This window comes from Talaromyces atroroseus (genome assembly GCF_001907595.1).
Source record: "Talaromyces atroroseus strain IBT 11181 chromosome Unknown scaffold_5, whole genome shotgun sequence".
Taxonomy (NCBI): domain Eukaryota; kingdom Fungi; phylum Ascomycota; class Eurotiomycetes; order Eurotiales; family Trichocomaceae; genus Talaromyces; species Talaromyces atroroseus.
In genome coordinates this window covers 66,288-83,517 of record NW_017971437.1, presented here as the reverse complement: position 1 = coordinate 83,517, position 17,230 = coordinate 66,288, and the positions used below count along the sequence as shown (strand labels likewise).

At 48.9% G+C, this 17,230-nt stretch overlaps 6 protein-coding genes across 6 annotated transcripts; 3 read left to right on the top strand and 3 right to left on the bottom strand.

Moving 5' to 3' along the window:
* Window positions 1-344: 344 nt before the first annotated feature.
* On the top strand, window positions 345-2,498 carry UA08_04482 (hypothetical protein; the record flags this gene model as incomplete). Its single annotated transcript, XM_020267027.1, has 3 exons — window positions 345-893; window positions 950-1,294; window positions 1,347-2,498. 3 exons carry the CDS (start codon window positions 345-347, stop codon window positions 2,496-2,498), a joined length of 2,046 nt encoding a protein of 681 aa, XP_020120252.1.
* A 1,222-nt stretch (window positions 2,499-3,720) lies between these two features.
* On the top strand, window positions 3,721-6,303 carry UA08_04481 (hypothetical protein; the record flags this gene model as incomplete). Its single annotated transcript, XM_020267016.1, has 7 exons — window positions 3,721-4,228; window positions 4,304-4,803; window positions 4,873-4,984; window positions 5,047-5,363; window positions 5,470-5,859; window positions 5,930-6,119; window positions 6,197-6,303. The coding sequence occupies 7 exons, from the start codon at window positions 3,721-3,723 to the stop codon at window positions 6,301-6,303; spliced, it is 2,124 nt and encodes a 707-aa protein (XP_020120253.1).
* A 384-nt stretch (window positions 6,304-6,687) lies between these two features.
* On the bottom strand, window positions 6,688-7,776 carry UA08_04480 (hypothetical protein; the record flags this gene model as incomplete). Its single annotated transcript, XM_020267005.1, has 1 exon — window positions 6,688-7,776. One exon carries the CDS (start codon window positions 7,774-7,776, stop codon window positions 6,688-6,690), a length of 1,089 nt encoding a protein of 362 aa, XP_020119979.1.
* A 554-nt stretch (window positions 7,777-8,330) lies between these two features.
* Window positions 8,331-11,071, bottom strand: UA08_04479 (hypothetical protein; the record flags this gene model as incomplete). The annotated part of the gene is made up of 3 exons (XM_020266994.1): window positions 8,331-8,803; window positions 8,870-10,298; window positions 10,358-11,071. 3 exons carry the CDS (start codon window positions 11,069-11,071, stop codon window positions 8,331-8,333), a joined length of 2,616 nt encoding a protein of 871 aa, XP_020119980.1.
* A 910-nt stretch (window positions 11,072-11,981) lies between these two features.
* On the bottom strand, window positions 11,982-14,187 carry UA08_04478 (hypothetical protein; the record flags this gene model as incomplete). Its single annotated transcript, XM_020266983.1, has 2 exons — window positions 11,982-13,702; window positions 13,755-14,187. The coding sequence occupies 2 exons, from the start codon at window positions 14,185-14,187 to the stop codon at window positions 11,982-11,984; spliced, it is 2,154 nt and encodes a 717-aa protein (XP_020119981.1).
* A 916-nt stretch (window positions 14,188-15,103) lies between these two features.
* On the top strand, window positions 15,104-16,067 carry UA08_04477 (hypothetical protein; the record flags this gene model as incomplete). The annotated part of the gene is made up of 4 exons (XM_020266972.1): window positions 15,104-15,278; window positions 15,384-15,412; window positions 15,491-15,628; window positions 15,684-16,067. The coding sequence occupies 4 exons, from the start codon at window positions 15,104-15,106 to the stop codon at window positions 16,065-16,067; spliced, it is 726 nt and encodes a 241-aa protein (XP_020119982.1).
* Between the last annotated feature and the right edge of the window lie 1,163 nt (window positions 16,068-17,230).

Here is a 17,230-nt window from a genome sequence, read left to right as displayed (position 1 = left end):
ACTTGCTGGCGCAGTGGTTGCCTGGTAGCCAGCTATCAATCGTAGTGTATACAGCGTTGGAAATTTGGCTATTGCGGCCTGCGCACGGGCGGTCTCTGATTGGACGGAGGTGTAGTACGTGCATATGGAGTACTTCAACCAATCGCATGCCGTTTTACTGGCCCCACTACGAATGCCGAATAAAGAGCCTGAGGCAGGAGTACCAAATGGAAATTACACTCGTACCACTCCTTGCTACCAATGAAAATGCATTCCGCATGGGAAAGATCTAGGCAGCATCTTCATATGGCTCCTGCTACAGCCTGCAGGAGCTGCCTCGTGTGCGCAGCCGAGGGACAGAGATCATGACTTTAAATAAGAGCGCCTTTTTCCGGGACCTAGATAGCCTGGACTATGTCAGCGACGATGGACAGCATAGGCCCGCTCTTGCTGGGACTCCCTTTGTCAGAGACTCTCTTGACAGGGCGCCTATTTCTAAGCTGAGCGGGACTTCGAAGCTAGCACATCCCTCCTCAGTTTCAGAGGCCAGCGCGAATGACACCATGACGATACACTCCTCCACCGGTGTTAACAACCTGCTTGAAAAGCATAATGAGAGCACGACAAAGAGACCAGCAGAAGCTGCCCCGTCTGGACGACCCAAGGCTTGTAAGAAACGGCGAGCGATGTCGTTGCAGAGTGTCCCGGAATCGAATCAGATTTTCAAAGGGTTGACATTCTTCTTCATACCTAACAATAGCATCGCTCCGGATCGGAAGCTGCGAATCCAAAGGTCGCAGGAGTACGGAGCATCGTGGGCTCAGGCATGGTCCGCGAATATCACTCATGTGATTGTAGACAGAGGACTTGATTATAAGGAAGTTCTCAAAGTACTCACGCCTGACCAGCTTTCTGTAAGTATCATCCAAAGAATCACCGTTCTCGACCGAATTCACTGAGCAAATTACAGGGCGGCGTAACCCTTGTTAATCAACATTATATCTCTGACTGCATCGGATTTGGCACAATTCTTCGCGTTACCCAACTCCGGTTTAGGGTAGATGGCAATCCAGCAACATCAGCCAGCGGAGCTGCTCCAGTTGAATCCAAAACAACGTCAGACGGCTCCCTGCCGATCAAAGGATATAGGCGACGGGACAAGCGCGCTTTGACGCCCAGTCAGAAAGAAGATACCCTGACAAGCAACTTAGCATCAACAACCGTCCAGCAAGAAGATGGATTCCGTCGATCGGAACAACAAAAGCCTGATATTTTGGATGTGCTGATTCAAAAAGTCAAAGCGGCTAGTGACTTGGTAAGATTGGACGATATTCCAACTCGTGGACATCCAAACTAACGGCTCAAAGCCCCTAGATGAACCTGACTACGAAGTGGCGCTCGACTCGGCAATTGAAGTCGGTCCAAGTGCAGGGGTTTCGGATGGCCCTGAGAATAAATCGGACGATAAGGTTCACGAATGGCAGAAAAGCTTCACTTGCATGCAGAAACACGATGGGACTTCCATAAGCAGCAATCCTAACGCTAGAACCATAGAGACACTGCAGAAAATGGCAGACTACTATGATAGAACTGCTGATAACTGGCGTACGATGGCATATCGAAAGGCGATTACGGCATTGAAACAACAAGATACCCAAATCTGCACGAAAGCACAGGCTCTGGGCATTCGTGGCATTGGGCAGCGACTTGCAGACAAGATCGAGGAAATTGTTTCCACTGACCGCCTGCGCCGATTGGAAAATATCAACTCGACTCCTGAGGACAGATCCTTACAGCTCTTCATTGGCGTCTATGGCGCAGGATTTGCGCAAGCGTCAAAATGGGTCGCTAAGGGTTACAGATCTCTAGAAGACCTGAAGACAATGGCCGAATTGACCGCAAACCAGAAAATCGGAGTAGAACGGTACCATGACTTCCAACAGCGCATTCCGCGAGCAGAAGTAGCGGTGCATGCGAACATCGTTCGGGCTGCAGTCCAAGCGATAGATCCAGATATGGAAGTCATAGTAGCAGGCTCTTATCGTCGCGGCGCTGCAGACTGTGGTGATATTGATGTCTTAATCACCAAGAACACCGGCACCCTAGAATACATACGAGATCTTATGATAGAGAACGTTGTACCCACACTTACTCAAAAGGGGTTTCTTAAAGTCAGCCTGGCTGCAACTTCGCGCGGTGACGGCTCCAAATGGCATGGAGCTTCGGCTCTGCCCGACACCGAAATTTGGCGTCGAATCGACCTTTTGTTTGTGCCAGGAAGCGAGATTGGTGCAGCCTTGCTGTACTTCACTGGCAATGACATTTTTAACCGGAGTTTGCGGTTATTGGCGAGAAAGAAGGGGATGCGTTTAAACCAGCGGGGTTTGTACAAAGATGTTCTCCGCGGTGCAGGCCAGGTCAAGGTCACCGAGGGTAGTCTTCTCGAAGGGCAAGATGAAAAGCACATCTTGGAAATCCTCGGTGTGCCGTGGCGTCCACCAGAACATCGTATCTGCTAGGTCATTCAGTTCTCTTACGTGTGTATATAATAATGTCTGCATATCTAAATGAGGAGTTGAGGAGCTGAACCAATGGAACTTGAGCTTTGCTTCCATTCTTACACTATTCTTTCTTTCTATATGAACCGTTCCGGATCTCACGAAAGCCTTGCCCGCGCCCTTTTAGATGCAATCATCTGACCGGACACATATGATGCACATATGCAGAGAGCCCTTGGAAGCGCAGAAACTCGCAGGCTTCTCTCTGGAGACGATTCATTTTGCCTGGGCATGCGCTCGAGCACTGAAACCTGGCGTGGGGCATGAGTGATAAATACCGTGTATAACACGTAGACGGGCGACTTTGCTCCGTTCCTCTCGTGACTGACATAGCGGTTTCCAGCATGATTGGGCGTAGGTATCATGGTCGTGCCGCCCCAAGCCTCAATCGTCGTCGGTCAGCGAGTATGCGCGGCGTTGCAGCTGCACGACCAATGACCTCAGGCCCATGGGCTCGAAGCGGTGAGCGGGCGGCGCTCCAAGAGCAGCGCGGATGGAATGGTAGGCTCGGACAGCATAGGATAGAATATAGAATAGGATAGGAACCTGGAGATGCACACGTTATCCCCAAAGCGAAGGCGGTGCCCGCACGGCAATCACCGCCTCGCGCCTGCCTTTGCGGTGAGAGCCGGCAAGTCCCGGCAGGGAAGGCGGCCAGCCAGTCAGCGCGAGGCGGAACGTGCCTGACTAAGCAATCTGCTTGACTTTGCGCCAGACCGCCCTCGCTTTTGCCGTTGCTTTTGCTTTTTCCACCCTCGATCTGCCCGTCAAAATATTCACTGTTCGCTCGTGAAGCCTGCATTCATCTCGACGAAAAGTCGCCTTCTTCGACGGCCATTGTCCCTCCTGGAAGAGCTCCCTGAGCTGCCCTGTTCGTCTTCTTTGTCCCGACGACACCCCCTCGTGTGTCGTCCGTCCACCGTTGTCATTCGCCACCGCGTCAAGTTCTTGTCACTGAGCCACTTACTCACCTCGCGTTCTTTATCTGTGCTGCTGTTTATATCCATATATTCGTCACGAGCCCCTCAATTCACGGCATATTACGCGTCCTACTGCCCTATCACAGGTGCCTTCCGGTTGACGTCGTACAGCTACTGTATGTGCAGTTTCGTTTTTTCTCTTGCCTACGTCCTGCCTGATCGGTAACCCATCCTCGCACAGTTAGTCGAGTTGCCTCGCAACAATGGGTCGCAAACCGAACCAGTTAATTCTCGAGTATTTCACGCGCGGTCCCAAGCTCGAAGACGCGAGCAATCGGTATCAACATACTTGCAAAGCTTGCGGTGAAAAGTTTCCGAAGGGTCGCATTGATAGCCTTACGACTCACTTGGTGAAGAAGTGTCAGGCGCTTTCCATGGCGGCTCGTCAGTCAATTGTCATGCGTATCCACGACCTCCCCGCTCTTGACGACTCGGACCCAAACAAAGCGGCCGTGCTAGCCAAACTCCAGCAACAGGGGAAAGATTCCAATCTACCGTACTCGACGCGGCCAGCCTTCGATGGCCTTAATGTGTTGGCCGAGGCATCGAGACGGGTTGGCGCATCTGACCAGACAAAGCGCCGCGCCATTCGCTTCACCCAACCGATGACTGTTGGCGGCAAGACTATCATGATTGATCCCGCGCTTGAGGCCGAAGCATTTCAAACTCAAACACAAGAAGATGGTAACAACGAGATGATGCTCGCTGGTGGTAAGTCCGTCTGTAATATAGTTTGTTGTGTCTAGTCTACATTACATTGGCCAACTAAACGAATTTGATGTGTAGTTGCTGCTGCTGCTGCCTCACTTGATGGTTCTGGAGAGCGCGGCCCATCTGCATCGCCTTCATTGCAAAATAACGATACTCTTTCGGCTGATGCAACTGGTAGTGGACGCCAGTCTTCATCGCAGCTATCAATGATTGCGGCGTCTGCCAGTGAAATGGCTTCGCAAAGTCTCGCCATGGACAGTGAGCTAGCAGATGGTCTTCCACGTGTTGGGACAGGATGGGTGGAACAGCAATTGTCTAGCACTGATCAGTTCCTCCTAGATAGCTTGCAGGGTCATGACCCCTCCCTGACAGCGACTCAACGGGCTGCATCCTACCCTCGTCCAATTGCAATGAACCCCAATACTCCTCCTACCAAGGGGTTTGTCAATGATTTTGGATCATCCAAGCCTACAAAACCCAAAGTTCGTGGAAGGTTCACTGCAGACCGTAGAAAGGAGGTTCAGGAAGTACGCAAGAGAGGTGCATGCATTCGCTGCCGCATGCTTAAGAAGCCTGTAAGATAAAACCTAACATGTTCTCTCTTTCTTTATTTGTTCTATTTCTAACTAAAAATATTCTTTTAGTGCTCTGGAGATTCTCCGTGCAGCACATGTGCATCTGTTGAGAGTGCCCGCTTGTGGAAACAACCATGCATTAGAACACGCCTTTTTGAAGAATGTGAACTATATGGAGCTGGTAGGACTATGATCATTACCCTCACGTAATACGAATTGCTTCTAGACTAACACGTCTACAAGGCCTTCACACCACACTCGCCTTCCATGACGTTAATGCAATGCAAGCACAAACAAAATTTGAGATCTATGTTGGTCGTGTGGAAGCTACACATTTTGACAACGCCCCATTTTATGTGACTTTTGGTACTCTTATTAGTCAGAAAGCTAGCTTATCACCCATTGATCCTCAGCTACAGGCTTTGGTTGAGGATGGTCACTTTCAGGGGTCTACTCATGACTTGTACATGCTTGATAGCGATGCAGATGACATCCTGGGAAAATGCGAGGTCTATATCAAAAAGTTGCAGTCAACTTTCATTGAAAACGAACCTTCGCCGGTCATAAAATCAACCCTAACGCTAGCAGCTCATCTAGCCGAGGAGAAAAAGGCAAGTCAAAGAAAAATTGTGCCATTCAATGCTCAATTATCTAACCAACATATAGGATACTCTCCTCGAACGCGTTGTGGAGCTATGGCTTGCAACCCATGTCTTAGTGGATTCAGAGTTGCAATGGAAATTATTCGTGCATCAGCTCTTACCACCAACCAATGTGGACACATTAGCTACGCCAACCGATGTGAGCCGCGTGCCGATTGATCGCAACAGCAATACCGAGTCTTATAATCTCATATCCAGCCAGCTTCGTGCTGGTGTTGAGAAGCGCGCCAGCGTGTTAAGTAAGAGTGTGATGAACGAACTCGAGCGTCGACTTCTACAACGCCACTCCAGCGGCTGGTTCGAAACATTTTTGGTATCGGTAATTCTTCTCAACTGTGTGGAGCGTGCTTGCTGGTTATTTACCAGTTGGGAGAATGAGGAATTCATGGGACGCGTAAGTCTATCTCCGATTACAATTGTCCGATTTTCAAATATGCATATACTAATACTATGATTTTTAACAGTGGCCTCTCGATAGGCGTCCACAATACTATGCCAATCAAGGCGACAAGTTCTCTGAGATTCTCCATATGCTTCTTCGGATGCGAGGACTGCCTCCAAAGACCGTTGTCAGTTCAGAAACCGGTTTACTTAAAGCTGCTGAAAACAGTGATCCCAATGCTATCCATTGGTTTGAAGAAATCCAACTTCAACGTAAGTTTACAATGTACAGCTCAATTTTTCTTTTGCTCTCCTGCAAAAACTAATGAACCCTATTTTCCCCTTAATAGCCATGTTCTTAGAACAACGCCAACACGCCCAATTCGATCCCACTGACTCACGATCTTTGGATTTGAAGCTTGCGGCTAAAGTTCTGTTACCTCCACCACCGGCTTAAGAAGGCTCTTCTAGCATTCTTTCCTCTATCCTCGAAACTGCCATGTTCTGGTCAATGTCTTCTTATGAAACACTCGGTAACTAATGTTATGTCTACTGAGTGTACGTCTACTTATCCGGTCTGTTTTATTAACGAGCGTGGTCTGTGGTGGCCGTCTTTCTTTTCTTGTTCTTCTTGTTCTTCTTGATTATTGTCCGTGTATTAATTCCAATTTATACCATTTTCTTTTTGTCTCACGTACTTCTTTAGATAATGATCTTTTTAAATAAGTCCGAAAGGATACCAAGTTGGACAGGAACTGACTCGTGGTATGTACAATGGTACTCTCCCCAAGTACACTTATTTGAAGGACATGGATGGAACTCTCACATCTCTTCTGTTCAGCTATTGAAACCGCGAACCATAAGCCAACCTCTTCAACTCCCTCGCCACATCCATCGTAGCCTCCATGCACTCTCTGGACCACGGCGCAAACTGCAAGAAGCCATGCGTCAAATCCTCATAATGGTGCCACTTAACACGCACGCCTGCCTCCTGTAGCTTGCTCCCGTACTCAACCCCGACATCTCGCAGCGGGTCCCATCCGCACGTAAAGAGCGCGACAGGAGGGAGATCTTTCTGCAAGTCCTCCACTTTTTGCATACCGGGACTCACATACCGGTGACTCGGCGGGTATGTTTTGTCGCGCGGCGATTTGGGCAGATAATGATCCGCAAAGCTAAAAATCCCATTGCATACCAGATACAGACTCCCGCCGGTGTTGTTCTCCTCGGCCGCCGGCGTGTCGAATGGTATCCTGGCCTCGGGATACAAAAGGATCTGGCCAGCCATGTTCTTGAGTCCTTGGTCCTGACGGCGCAGAGCGAGTGCGGCGGTCATGTTGCCCCCGGCGGAATCGCCGCCTCCGTAGACGAGATCGGGGTTGATTCCGCGGCGTTGACCCTCGGGACCCTGCGCCCAGTCGATTACGGCTGAGTATTCGTCTAGTTGTGTTGGGAAGTGATGTTCAGGGGCGAGGCGGTAGTCAACGCCGATGGTCTGGCTGTCTGTTAGTTCTTTTTTTTCTTCCTTATAGTGTACATATCGATTGAATTGACATGCCTTCACACCCGCCGCTTCAGCAACCAACCTCAATCCATTCTCAAACTCATCTACCGAGCCAACTGTGTAGCCTCCTCCATGCATATACACCAGCGCGGCTGCTTGGCCCCCGTCTATGGAAGCTTTGGCTTTTGGGTGGAACAAGCGAATTGGAATCGTCCCATGCGGCCCTTTCACGGCCGTATACTCCACCTGTCCAATCGGCGCCTTCATGTCATCTGGCAAAGCATGGAATCCAAGGACTTCTAAATGGTGTCTACGCTCCTGGTGGAAGTCCCCTTCGCCGCCGAGATGCAGGTCTGAATGGGTGTTGAGAAAGTCGGCTAGAGAAGAGGCAATGGAGGGGGAGCGGGATGCTGTTTTCGGTATCATTCTGCTTTATATCGTTCGTATATGAATTGTATCAAAATATGTTATTACTAGTCTACAGATCTTTTCAATGAGTGTTTATATACATATTATACTTATAGAGACTCATATGGAAGTGACGTTTCTACCTAGGCTGCATGACGCAACCTTTATCCACAACAGGATAACCACCTTGGTATAACTTTTGGACACATGCAGATGTAAGTAACATCTAATTGTCTCCCATGATATAATACCATCAAGTGATATCACATCTAGAACCCGTCCTGAATTTTATAGTCAACTGTCCATCAACCGGATCTATACGGTCTAGAAAAGACATATCTCGAGGTTGAGCTTGGCAAAAGAACAAGAAAGGGTATATCACGAACAAAAGGGGTGCAAGGAACAAACAACAAAAGTGTAAATGGTATACGGCAAAGGAGAATAAGAAAGGGTATCGTTACCAAACATGAAGGGGGACAAGGTTCAATCAAATCAAAAAAGTTACAAGTCACAACATAATTCGGACAGAGTAAGTGAAGCGAAGAAAACCCAGAACGAATTTGGTGTATCATCTAAGCATCCGAATCAAGTTGGCCATCAAGTACACGTCGAGCAGCATCAAGTCTCCTGCGCAACGTGCGAATATATTTTGGATCGGCGGTTGGTGTATTACCACTGCCGCTACCGCTGCTACTCCCATCGCCAATGTCAATGTCAGAAGAAGGGGCCGCGAGGGTGAGTTCTTGTAATTCGGTGCAGACTTTCCCTAAACTTTCGAAAACTTGTTCCAATAACCTGGTGTCGTCTGCTTTCAAACTCGATGGCGGTCTGGACGACGATGGCCGCGAGAGTGATGACATGAATGCATCGATAGGAGTTGATGGCGTTGATACATCACGGCCTTTCATGAACCCCCTTGCTGCTGGACCGAACTGTGACCTTGTTGGAGTGAGGGGACTTTCATCACGAATTGCTGCCGCAAGATAACGCGGTTCATCAACCCTGCTTATCACCGTGGCTCTACGACTTTGGACGGGAGTTGATGCTTTTATTAGGTGTTAGTCAACGTAATTTCACAGCAAACGAGAAGCGCAGGTAATCATTTACTTACCATCTTCTTCATTTTCTTCATCCCAGCCATCGACTATTCGATCGATCGCATGCAGAGCATCATCTTGATCACCATCATAGGCGTTTTCAGTCGCAGTAGCAAATGTTGCGAATGTTGATACCGAGTCACCGCTTCCGCTGCGACTATGTCTGCCAGCTCTCTGGTCTTGCAAGGGTCTCGTAGTTTCATTTGAACCCGTAGAATCGTAGCTGCGCCTTCGCATTTTCGATCTTGAATATGTCCCCAGGGCACTGTGAAGGTAGAAATTCTCATAATCGAATGCGTCTTCACGCTCCTCATGAGGCGTTGCTTCCGGGGGATTTCCAGGGGGAAAGTCCTCGAAGATATCACTACCGTCATCGTGGTCATCATCATCATCATCGTAGGGTTCATTCAAGATCCTATTCAGCGCATTGCGATCGATATCTCGCTCTTGCTCCTCGTCATATCCACCTTCTTCTGCGTCTTCATAGTGGCTTTCTAGCATAGAATTTTCATCAGTCTCGTATGTAAACTGATCATCTATTTGATGCAGCGCTTCAGCCGTGTTCTCGCGTATCTGTGATTCCGCCGGAACATCAACTGTGACTTCGCTAGTGCCACTGCTCAAACTCTGCCCATTACTACCCTCCTGTGTGATTCCTGCTTCAGGAACCCATCCGTATGTGGCATCGAAATTGCCATGTTCCAATGTGCTGGAATACCATCGATCAGCTGCTGTAAATGGACTTGGCGTGCGCAAGCTCTGTAAACTTCGACGCCGAAGGCTATCTTCTTGCGTCTTGACTTTTAGAAGCGCGACTTTTGTCCTGAGCCCTGCAGCTTGGTCTTTCAGATCACGAACTTGCAACTGCGACTGCGCGCGAGACGGAGGGTCATCCGGTGGATACGCAGAATTAAAGTCATCCATGGACGCCATTTTTGGCATAGTCTTGGAAGAGGAAATACCCAACCCCGCTGATCCATTGATATCGGAATTATAATATTTTGTTCTGCGAAGCTCGTCTTCTCGGAGAAAGTCTTGCATTGACGGTGGGTTCTGACCGGACATTGGTTGAGTATAGCCATTGTTTTCTGCGGCGTTGTACGGGAACGATCGTTCTGCGGCCTCGTATCGTGAAGAGCTAGAAGATGCTAGTGCGCTCATAGAGCGCGAGGGGTGAATCGTGGGAGGGTTGGAGTTGTCTGCTGACGAGATATTAGTCTCGCTGTGGCCCCGCGAGTGACCCCCTTCTTGTGCAGTATAATATACTGGACGTGGTCGAAGTAGCGAGCTCCTGCGGTCAGTCTGAGATATAGATCGGTATAGCTCCCCAGCCGGCTGGAGGTTGCGCGTCGGGAGTAAGTGACCAGATGAGTTGGGAGAAGGAGAAGGAGTCTGGGTTAGACGCATTGACGACCGAGCGCGAGTGAGATTTCCCTCCATCAACTATTGGGGATTTGTCAGATAAGAGCCTTTATGTTTAGAGTAGGAAAAGCACGACTTACGGTTAGCCTTCGCTTCGCATTCTCGAGAATGCGCTCCGCTTCGCTGCTCAGGATAGCAGAGGAGCTCTCTTCTTCGGACGACTGCAATGGTCCGGAAGCTAAAGCATCACCGGCCTGGGCGCGCGCACGCTCTATACTTCTCTGACTAACGAGGCTATTACGCTTAGAGTCTAGATCAGTCTCGTGGTCCCCAGGTTCTGCGGTGCGCACATTTTCTTCTTCTTGTTGTTGTTGTTGTTGTTGTCGTCGTCGTTGCTGACTGCCGACGCTAATTGTCGAGCCAGAGCCAATACTGTCAGAATCCGACTTTCCAGGATACCTGTCGGAGGTATATCTGCCTCCGGAAGAGGGTGACGGCTGAAAATCTTCCTCCCCAATGTCAGACAGAGGTCGACCGTGGCCATCGTACGTCCATCTGGGCGGCGGAGGGCGATATGACGAGCCATTGGAATGGTAGTAGGCGTCTCCACCAGGAGCTTGCAGCATGTGGGAGTCGGAGGAAGAGAACTGGAACGGCGGCGAGGGCGTCGACGATTGACGTTCGCCGTCATCTGGAAGGATCATGTCAGGGTTCGTCAGAGTCGGCGACGGTGGGATTTCCGGTGGGACATCTGTGCGGTATGACGATGACGAAGAAGCAGAATTGTGATTCTTTTGTTTTGAGTCGAATCGATTTGGGATGAGGACCGAGGTTGACCGGTGAGTCGTCTCCATGCTTGCTGCATGCAATATTCCAGAGGAATGCAGCACTCGTTCGGCTGGCCCAGTCGATATGGCAACAGCAGCAAAATACCTGCCGGCGCGCTTTGTTTGTTCGTTCCACGCGCGCAATTGGATTGTAGCGACTTGCCTGTAGGTGTCTCCTTTTTTTTGTTCTTCGTTACGGCATAGTCCGATGGCGCATTGCTTGCACAGGGTGGAGCGTTCGAAGGAGATCTGCGAGCGAAGAGAGGAAGCTGAAAGAAAAGATTGTAGTATATTTGGTTGGCCAATTGTTCAATTGCTGATTGGCAAGACGCAGCAGCAGTTACTGGTTAGTGTTCGCAGCGCAAAACGCGGCTGGCGACAGGCAAGGGCAGGCCCATATTTGAGCTAGAAATAGCGAAGGTAAACTTCGCTAGTTCGTGATGCTAATTTGCGAGCCGCCGCCCCCATCAGAAAGACACACGAGGACCCCCAAAATCACCCCAAGAAAGGCAATACGTTCAAATGAAGTACCATGATTCTATATACAGTGCAGAGTTTGTAGAGAAATGCAACAATTTATGAAGCCATAAACCGAGAATCGACTTCAGTGGGGGCCTTCGGAACTACAACAAATAAATACTACATACAAGAACTGCATCTCTTCGTACCATACCAGAGGAGAGCAGCACTTGATTTCAGCTAATGTGAGGAGGCCAATGGCTTGGGCCAGATCCAGAGTTATTTTTTATCGAAATCCTCGAGGTAAGAGAACCGAACGAAGGTCTTTTATAGGAAACGCTTTTTGAGACGCAGAAGCCTCTTCTATGTACAGAATGCTTTTTTATATCGAAATCCAGAGCCACACAAAGTACATACACACAGTCAAGTTAACGCCAGGAATAAATACCATGAAGACCAATAGATGATAGATAATACATCAAATCTTGCTCAATAGCAACTTGGCACCGCTGCTGCTTGGCCCAGCTTTCTGTGTCTTCTCAGACGACCCCTTCGCCCCAGTAGCGGCTTTTTCCAATGCCTTTTTGTTCTTTTTCAATGTCTTAAGAAGCTCGCTCTTCTGGCCAAACTCATCTGATTCTGCCAATGCTACAATGACAAAGGTTTGTGCTCCTGTAGCCCAAGCCATGATGTCGTCCTTGATATTGTCGTAAAGCAAGTTGTGGAAATCCAAAGGAGGATTCACCTTTTCCACCTTCTTCTCGGCACTGTTGAAACGTCCGCCTTGAACGAGAGATTTGAGCATTCTTCCAACGAATGGCGAGTCTTGGGCTTCAATCTTCGATTTGGCGGCAATAGCAACGGCGTTGAGAGCAGCGGACTTGTCGCCATCCGCACCAAAGAGCACCTCGGACAGGAATTGACAACCAAAACTCGTCTCCATCAAGGACTCGGCGCGTGCTGCAATGAACTCAAGGAGGCTTGCACTGGCCGCTTTAACAAGTTCTTCGCGACGGATGGCCGGCTCCTTCTTGGAAGTCTCCTTTCGGATATCGAAAACTTCCTTTAGAATTTCCCCGTCACCAGCGGGAAGAAGCCATTTGACCTTATCACCGGCAAATGGATACAGGACTGAAATCCTGGCTGTGTTGTCATTGATCTGCATTAGCAGATCTTCATGGCGAGTCGACTCATCGGCATCTTGACTCAAAAGCTCGGGGAAGATGGATTTAGAACTGAGCTTAGTGTCATCAATGACTTCGAATGCAGCAAGGATGACCATATGCCCGTAGACATCCCCAGCCATCAGCTTGATAGTATCCCGGTAAAATCGAAGGAGCAACTTGCGGTCTTTGGCAGATGAGTAGGCAAGGCAAAGACACATCAATCTTGACCCGGACTTTGTGAATGCCATATTCTTAGCGAGGTCTCCTTCTTCGTCTCCCTTGATGAGTTCAATAAACTCGTTTGCTTCAGAGCTGCCTGGCTTCGTGCTCAAAAAGTATTGGAGCATTGCGTCGTGTAACATGGTAAATCCAGTCGTTTTCTTCTGCACGAGTTGATTGATGAGTTCGAACAAGGCGTGCATTATCGGATGTCTCTTTTCGGGGCTTTCAGCGAGAATCTGAGACAAATCTGCAGTCACATCCGAATCACCACTTTCTCGGAAAATGGCAAATTCTGGGCCATACCACTCGCGTAGCAGAATCGACCTCTGTTTCTTAGTAGCCACAGTCCTGTAAATATCATCCAGAATCCAGGATGCCTCGGGATGTCTTATAAGACGCTTAACATGCCCGTAGAATTCAGGGACAATCATGTCGCGAATGTCGGCGTCGCCGTGAACCAACATCTTACCGAGTAGGAATTTCGCATACCGGCTTTCGGCAAGCTCCTTATAGTGCCCCTGGAGTTCACTGGCAATCATTTTCCTTTGCTCAAGGCTGGCATACTTCAATGCGGTCTGGATGACGCGGACTGAATCGTGCTTGAAAACAAAATCATCGACTCTGCCAGTGATAATCTCGAAGAGCTCGGCAACCAGCTTTTTGCGTTCTTCCCGAGGAACGTGGGATTTACGGCGGAGTCGTTCCCACAATTTCTTCGACCGTGCGATAATGTCAGCATTGGGCTTCGCAGCCTTGCGTTCTTGTGCTAGGGCTTTTTGCTTGGCGTGGCTTTCACGAGAAGAAGAGCTCTCTGCCAATCTTGTCAGTCGTGGTCAGAGAGACGTCGTGGAGAGAATACATACTTTTGTCAGCATCGGCGGCGTCGGTTGATTTTTCTCCAAACTCTTCTTCCGCGGTCTCGTACTCCTGCCCTTTATCTTCTTGATCTTCTTCTTCTTCCTCTGAAACATCAACATCGTCGTTCTCGTCATTGTCACCATCGTCACTCATTGACACATCCGAATCAACAGATGAGTCGTCCTCGTCGCTCTCTTCTTCCTCATCGTCACCACGTCGATGCTTCTTGGAAGACGACGTTTGCTTTTCCGATTGTTTGCGTAGTTTTTTATCTCTGTTCATCTTCCGAGAACCCCTCGTGATTCCCTTTTTCTGGAATGTCGGGGGATAGTATTTCGATTTGCTGTTATCCGCAGCTGGAACGGCATTGATCTTGGTTTTGGTGCGTTTTCCATTTCTGTCCTCGGCCGAATCGACCTTGCGCTTGGTGCCAGACATCTTGGCAGGTTGGCCAATATCAATTGTTACAAGAGTGTGTTGATTATTTGTTAGTTTGAGAGATGATATTTTTTTTAACTTTTTTGCGGCAGAACAAGATGGCGCTTTCCCGAAGGCGGTGTGCACCTTTGTCTGGCCAATCAGAGCTCTTCTTTTCCTTGGCTGAAAGAACTGCCGCAGTGACAGGGCTGGTTAATTAACTGGTTAGTAAGCTATGCGCATGCTAATCGAAAAAGAAAAAAAAGATGAGGGGGAAAAAGAAGAAGAATGCAGTTGTACAGCCAAATGGCCAGCTTCCTTACACGAGGAGGTGCCGTCTGCTGTCGCCATCCCAGAGTGGAGAGTTCCTTGCAGAATTGCTTCCCTGGGGGTTCATCTCCATTGCTTAGGGCTGGGCAACAAATCGTGGTTCTCCGACGAGTCGCCTCGGCCGCTCCCGGATTCGAAACAGACACGCTCACCCATTGACTTCCGTCTACGCAAGGCAGCCAACCGACAGCCATCCTTCCACTGGGTTATCCGTCACAGATAGGGCTGCGCTTCTAATTTATGCTTTATAAGCAGTCCCTGCCTCTGAACTGCCTGCCAATGAGGTTTTTTGATGCGCGCCATTTACGTAGTTACGTTGTGGGTTGGAACTTGAATTGTAGTGGAAGTCGATGTCAAAATGCCAATGGTAATAAATTTGTGAAAGGGCTTAGCATAACTTTGTACCCAATTAACACCAGGGCTGTGCAATGCTAATGATGTATTTAACAGCCCAAGTTCCGATCATGTGAGGTTCGCCGACCATCGTCTACTCTTCCCTCTTGTGCACCTTTGCTCTCTGATTGTGTCGCCTCAATTCATGCAAGCTTCTTTTTTTGTATTCGCCTTTCAAGCCAATGCACTCCCGTCAATGATTCAATAGTCCAAAATGCCTCAATTTCGCAACATACTAAATCGCAAGCCCGCAGCCTCAGATGGCAGCGAAGACAGCAATGATACCAGTCAAACCCAAAAATCTTCACAGCTGCTTAATAGCACGAACAGCGGCCCCTTGAATTTCAGGAATAGCAGAGAGGAAGTGTCAAACGAATACAAATTAAGCGGTATGTGCCTGCCGCGCGTGTCCGCCAGTTCCCCCACCCGCCTTGCACGATAAGGGATGCATTGAAGATAAAATAACCCCTGTGGCTGATATATCATCCTGTTAGTTGTCAATGACAGCGGCGTTTATCTTCCAGTATGAAGCCATGGCATCCCATCCTTCTGTGTGATACCATGATGGTTCCTTTGCTGATGATGGATCTCTCTTGACTAGCCTTCCCCCCCGGAAAAGCGGAGTTTTTGGTCCAGAACCTCGAATTCTAAAGCAACGACAAACCATAGAAACTTGGTTGATGAGAACGAGCCGTTTTCCATATCTCGCGAGTCATTTGACTCTTATCGGCGCTCGTTTGTATGTGCTCATCACTCCCTTGCAATGCTGTATCTCTGACCCGACGCATCTGCAGGATATCTCCGCCAAGTCACCGATTCAATATGCTGACAATGTCCAATCGCGCGCATCACTCGACTCCTCCCGATTTTCTCGACTCGGCGAGCGTCCTGCCATAAAAAGCCAGACCTTTGTCAAACCGCAGTCCATGGAGGAAGAAGCATTCGAAGATGTGGGTTTAGCCGACGAAGAAGCAAAACCGAAGAAGAGGGGACTCTTCTCTCGCTTTGGCGACAACTCATCTGAAACCGCTGCCACCGCCAATAATAGTAATAATAATAATAATCGCCCCAGCTCATCACACCTGGGATTCCGCCTTCCTGGTCGAAAACGAGGACAGAGCGGTCAGGGTGCAGAGTTAGCGAATTACAAGCAGGAGGCGCCCTCGACGGAAGTCTAGAGATGTAACTCTCCGTGAATTGTGACTCGCACCGCCGACCATTTTGCTTTTATATGCAATTGCCGATGCTAGTTTTCATCGCATCAGTGAGATAACAGGCTTTTATTAAAGCATTCTCGCTACCCTGTGACGCCATTGTCTGAGGAGAGTATAACTTCGATTCATACTGGACAGAGATGGAGATTTCTTGAGTACCTAGGCTATAGAGGCGATTAGATACTATAATGGTTAATGATCATGCTAAAAGACAAGATTTTCTACAAAGATTGCTGGCAGATGCTAAGTGCACAGAGAAAACACTCAGACTGTCGTTGTGCGTGGTTGACTAAGCTATCCAGAGGCGTGTTCAGGCAGCTACCTAATCACACACATCGGGAAGCCGCGCCCTCTGGCCGACCTTGGAGAGAAAGAGCCGTATAAGCCATCGTCCCCTTCTTGAGTGCACGACTGTCATTCATCTATCATGCACCATATCGCAACTTACGCTGCATTCTTCTTCGTCTAGTATATGACTTCGTTTGCTAGTTTCGCTTGCATAATTTGGCCTCTGCGTTGCTGCTCCCGGCATGATGACATTCTGGAAAGGTTGGGAGTCGTGGGAGAAGATAGTCTTTGTAAGTTGTCAAAGTGTATCCGTGTAAGTGACCTTGTAACTAACTCATGCTTGACGGTAGGTTCTTGCTTGTTCCATGGTACTTATATAATACCCGGACCATCGAGTTTGCCCCCAAAGACAAACCTTGATTAACAAAGGTCGCGAACAGGTTCTCGTCATCATCGTTGGTAGTTTCGTCGCGGCGGTTAGCCGATGGAAGATCAACCTGTATAACAGAGCCTTCGCCGAGGAAGCTAAACGATCTGAACATATGTGGAAACAACAATCCGGGCTCCACGATGCCCCATTCGGTGCTCGAGCGCTAGAAAGCGGTGTTTATGTCGACGGTGTCTACTCGCCTAGACAGTATGCTTCTCGCCAAAACCTCGCACGGCAGGGTGTCAATAAGTCTCCAGCATCAAGCATTCACCCAAGTGCAGTATCTCCGACTGCTTTCCGCCCAGGCCAGCAGCACCGCGGTCCATTTTGATTTCTTTGGTGATCAAGACCGAATCTCCTGCAAGAAACTTCCACTTTACCCGCTTCATCGAAGCATTGGAGCTAATCT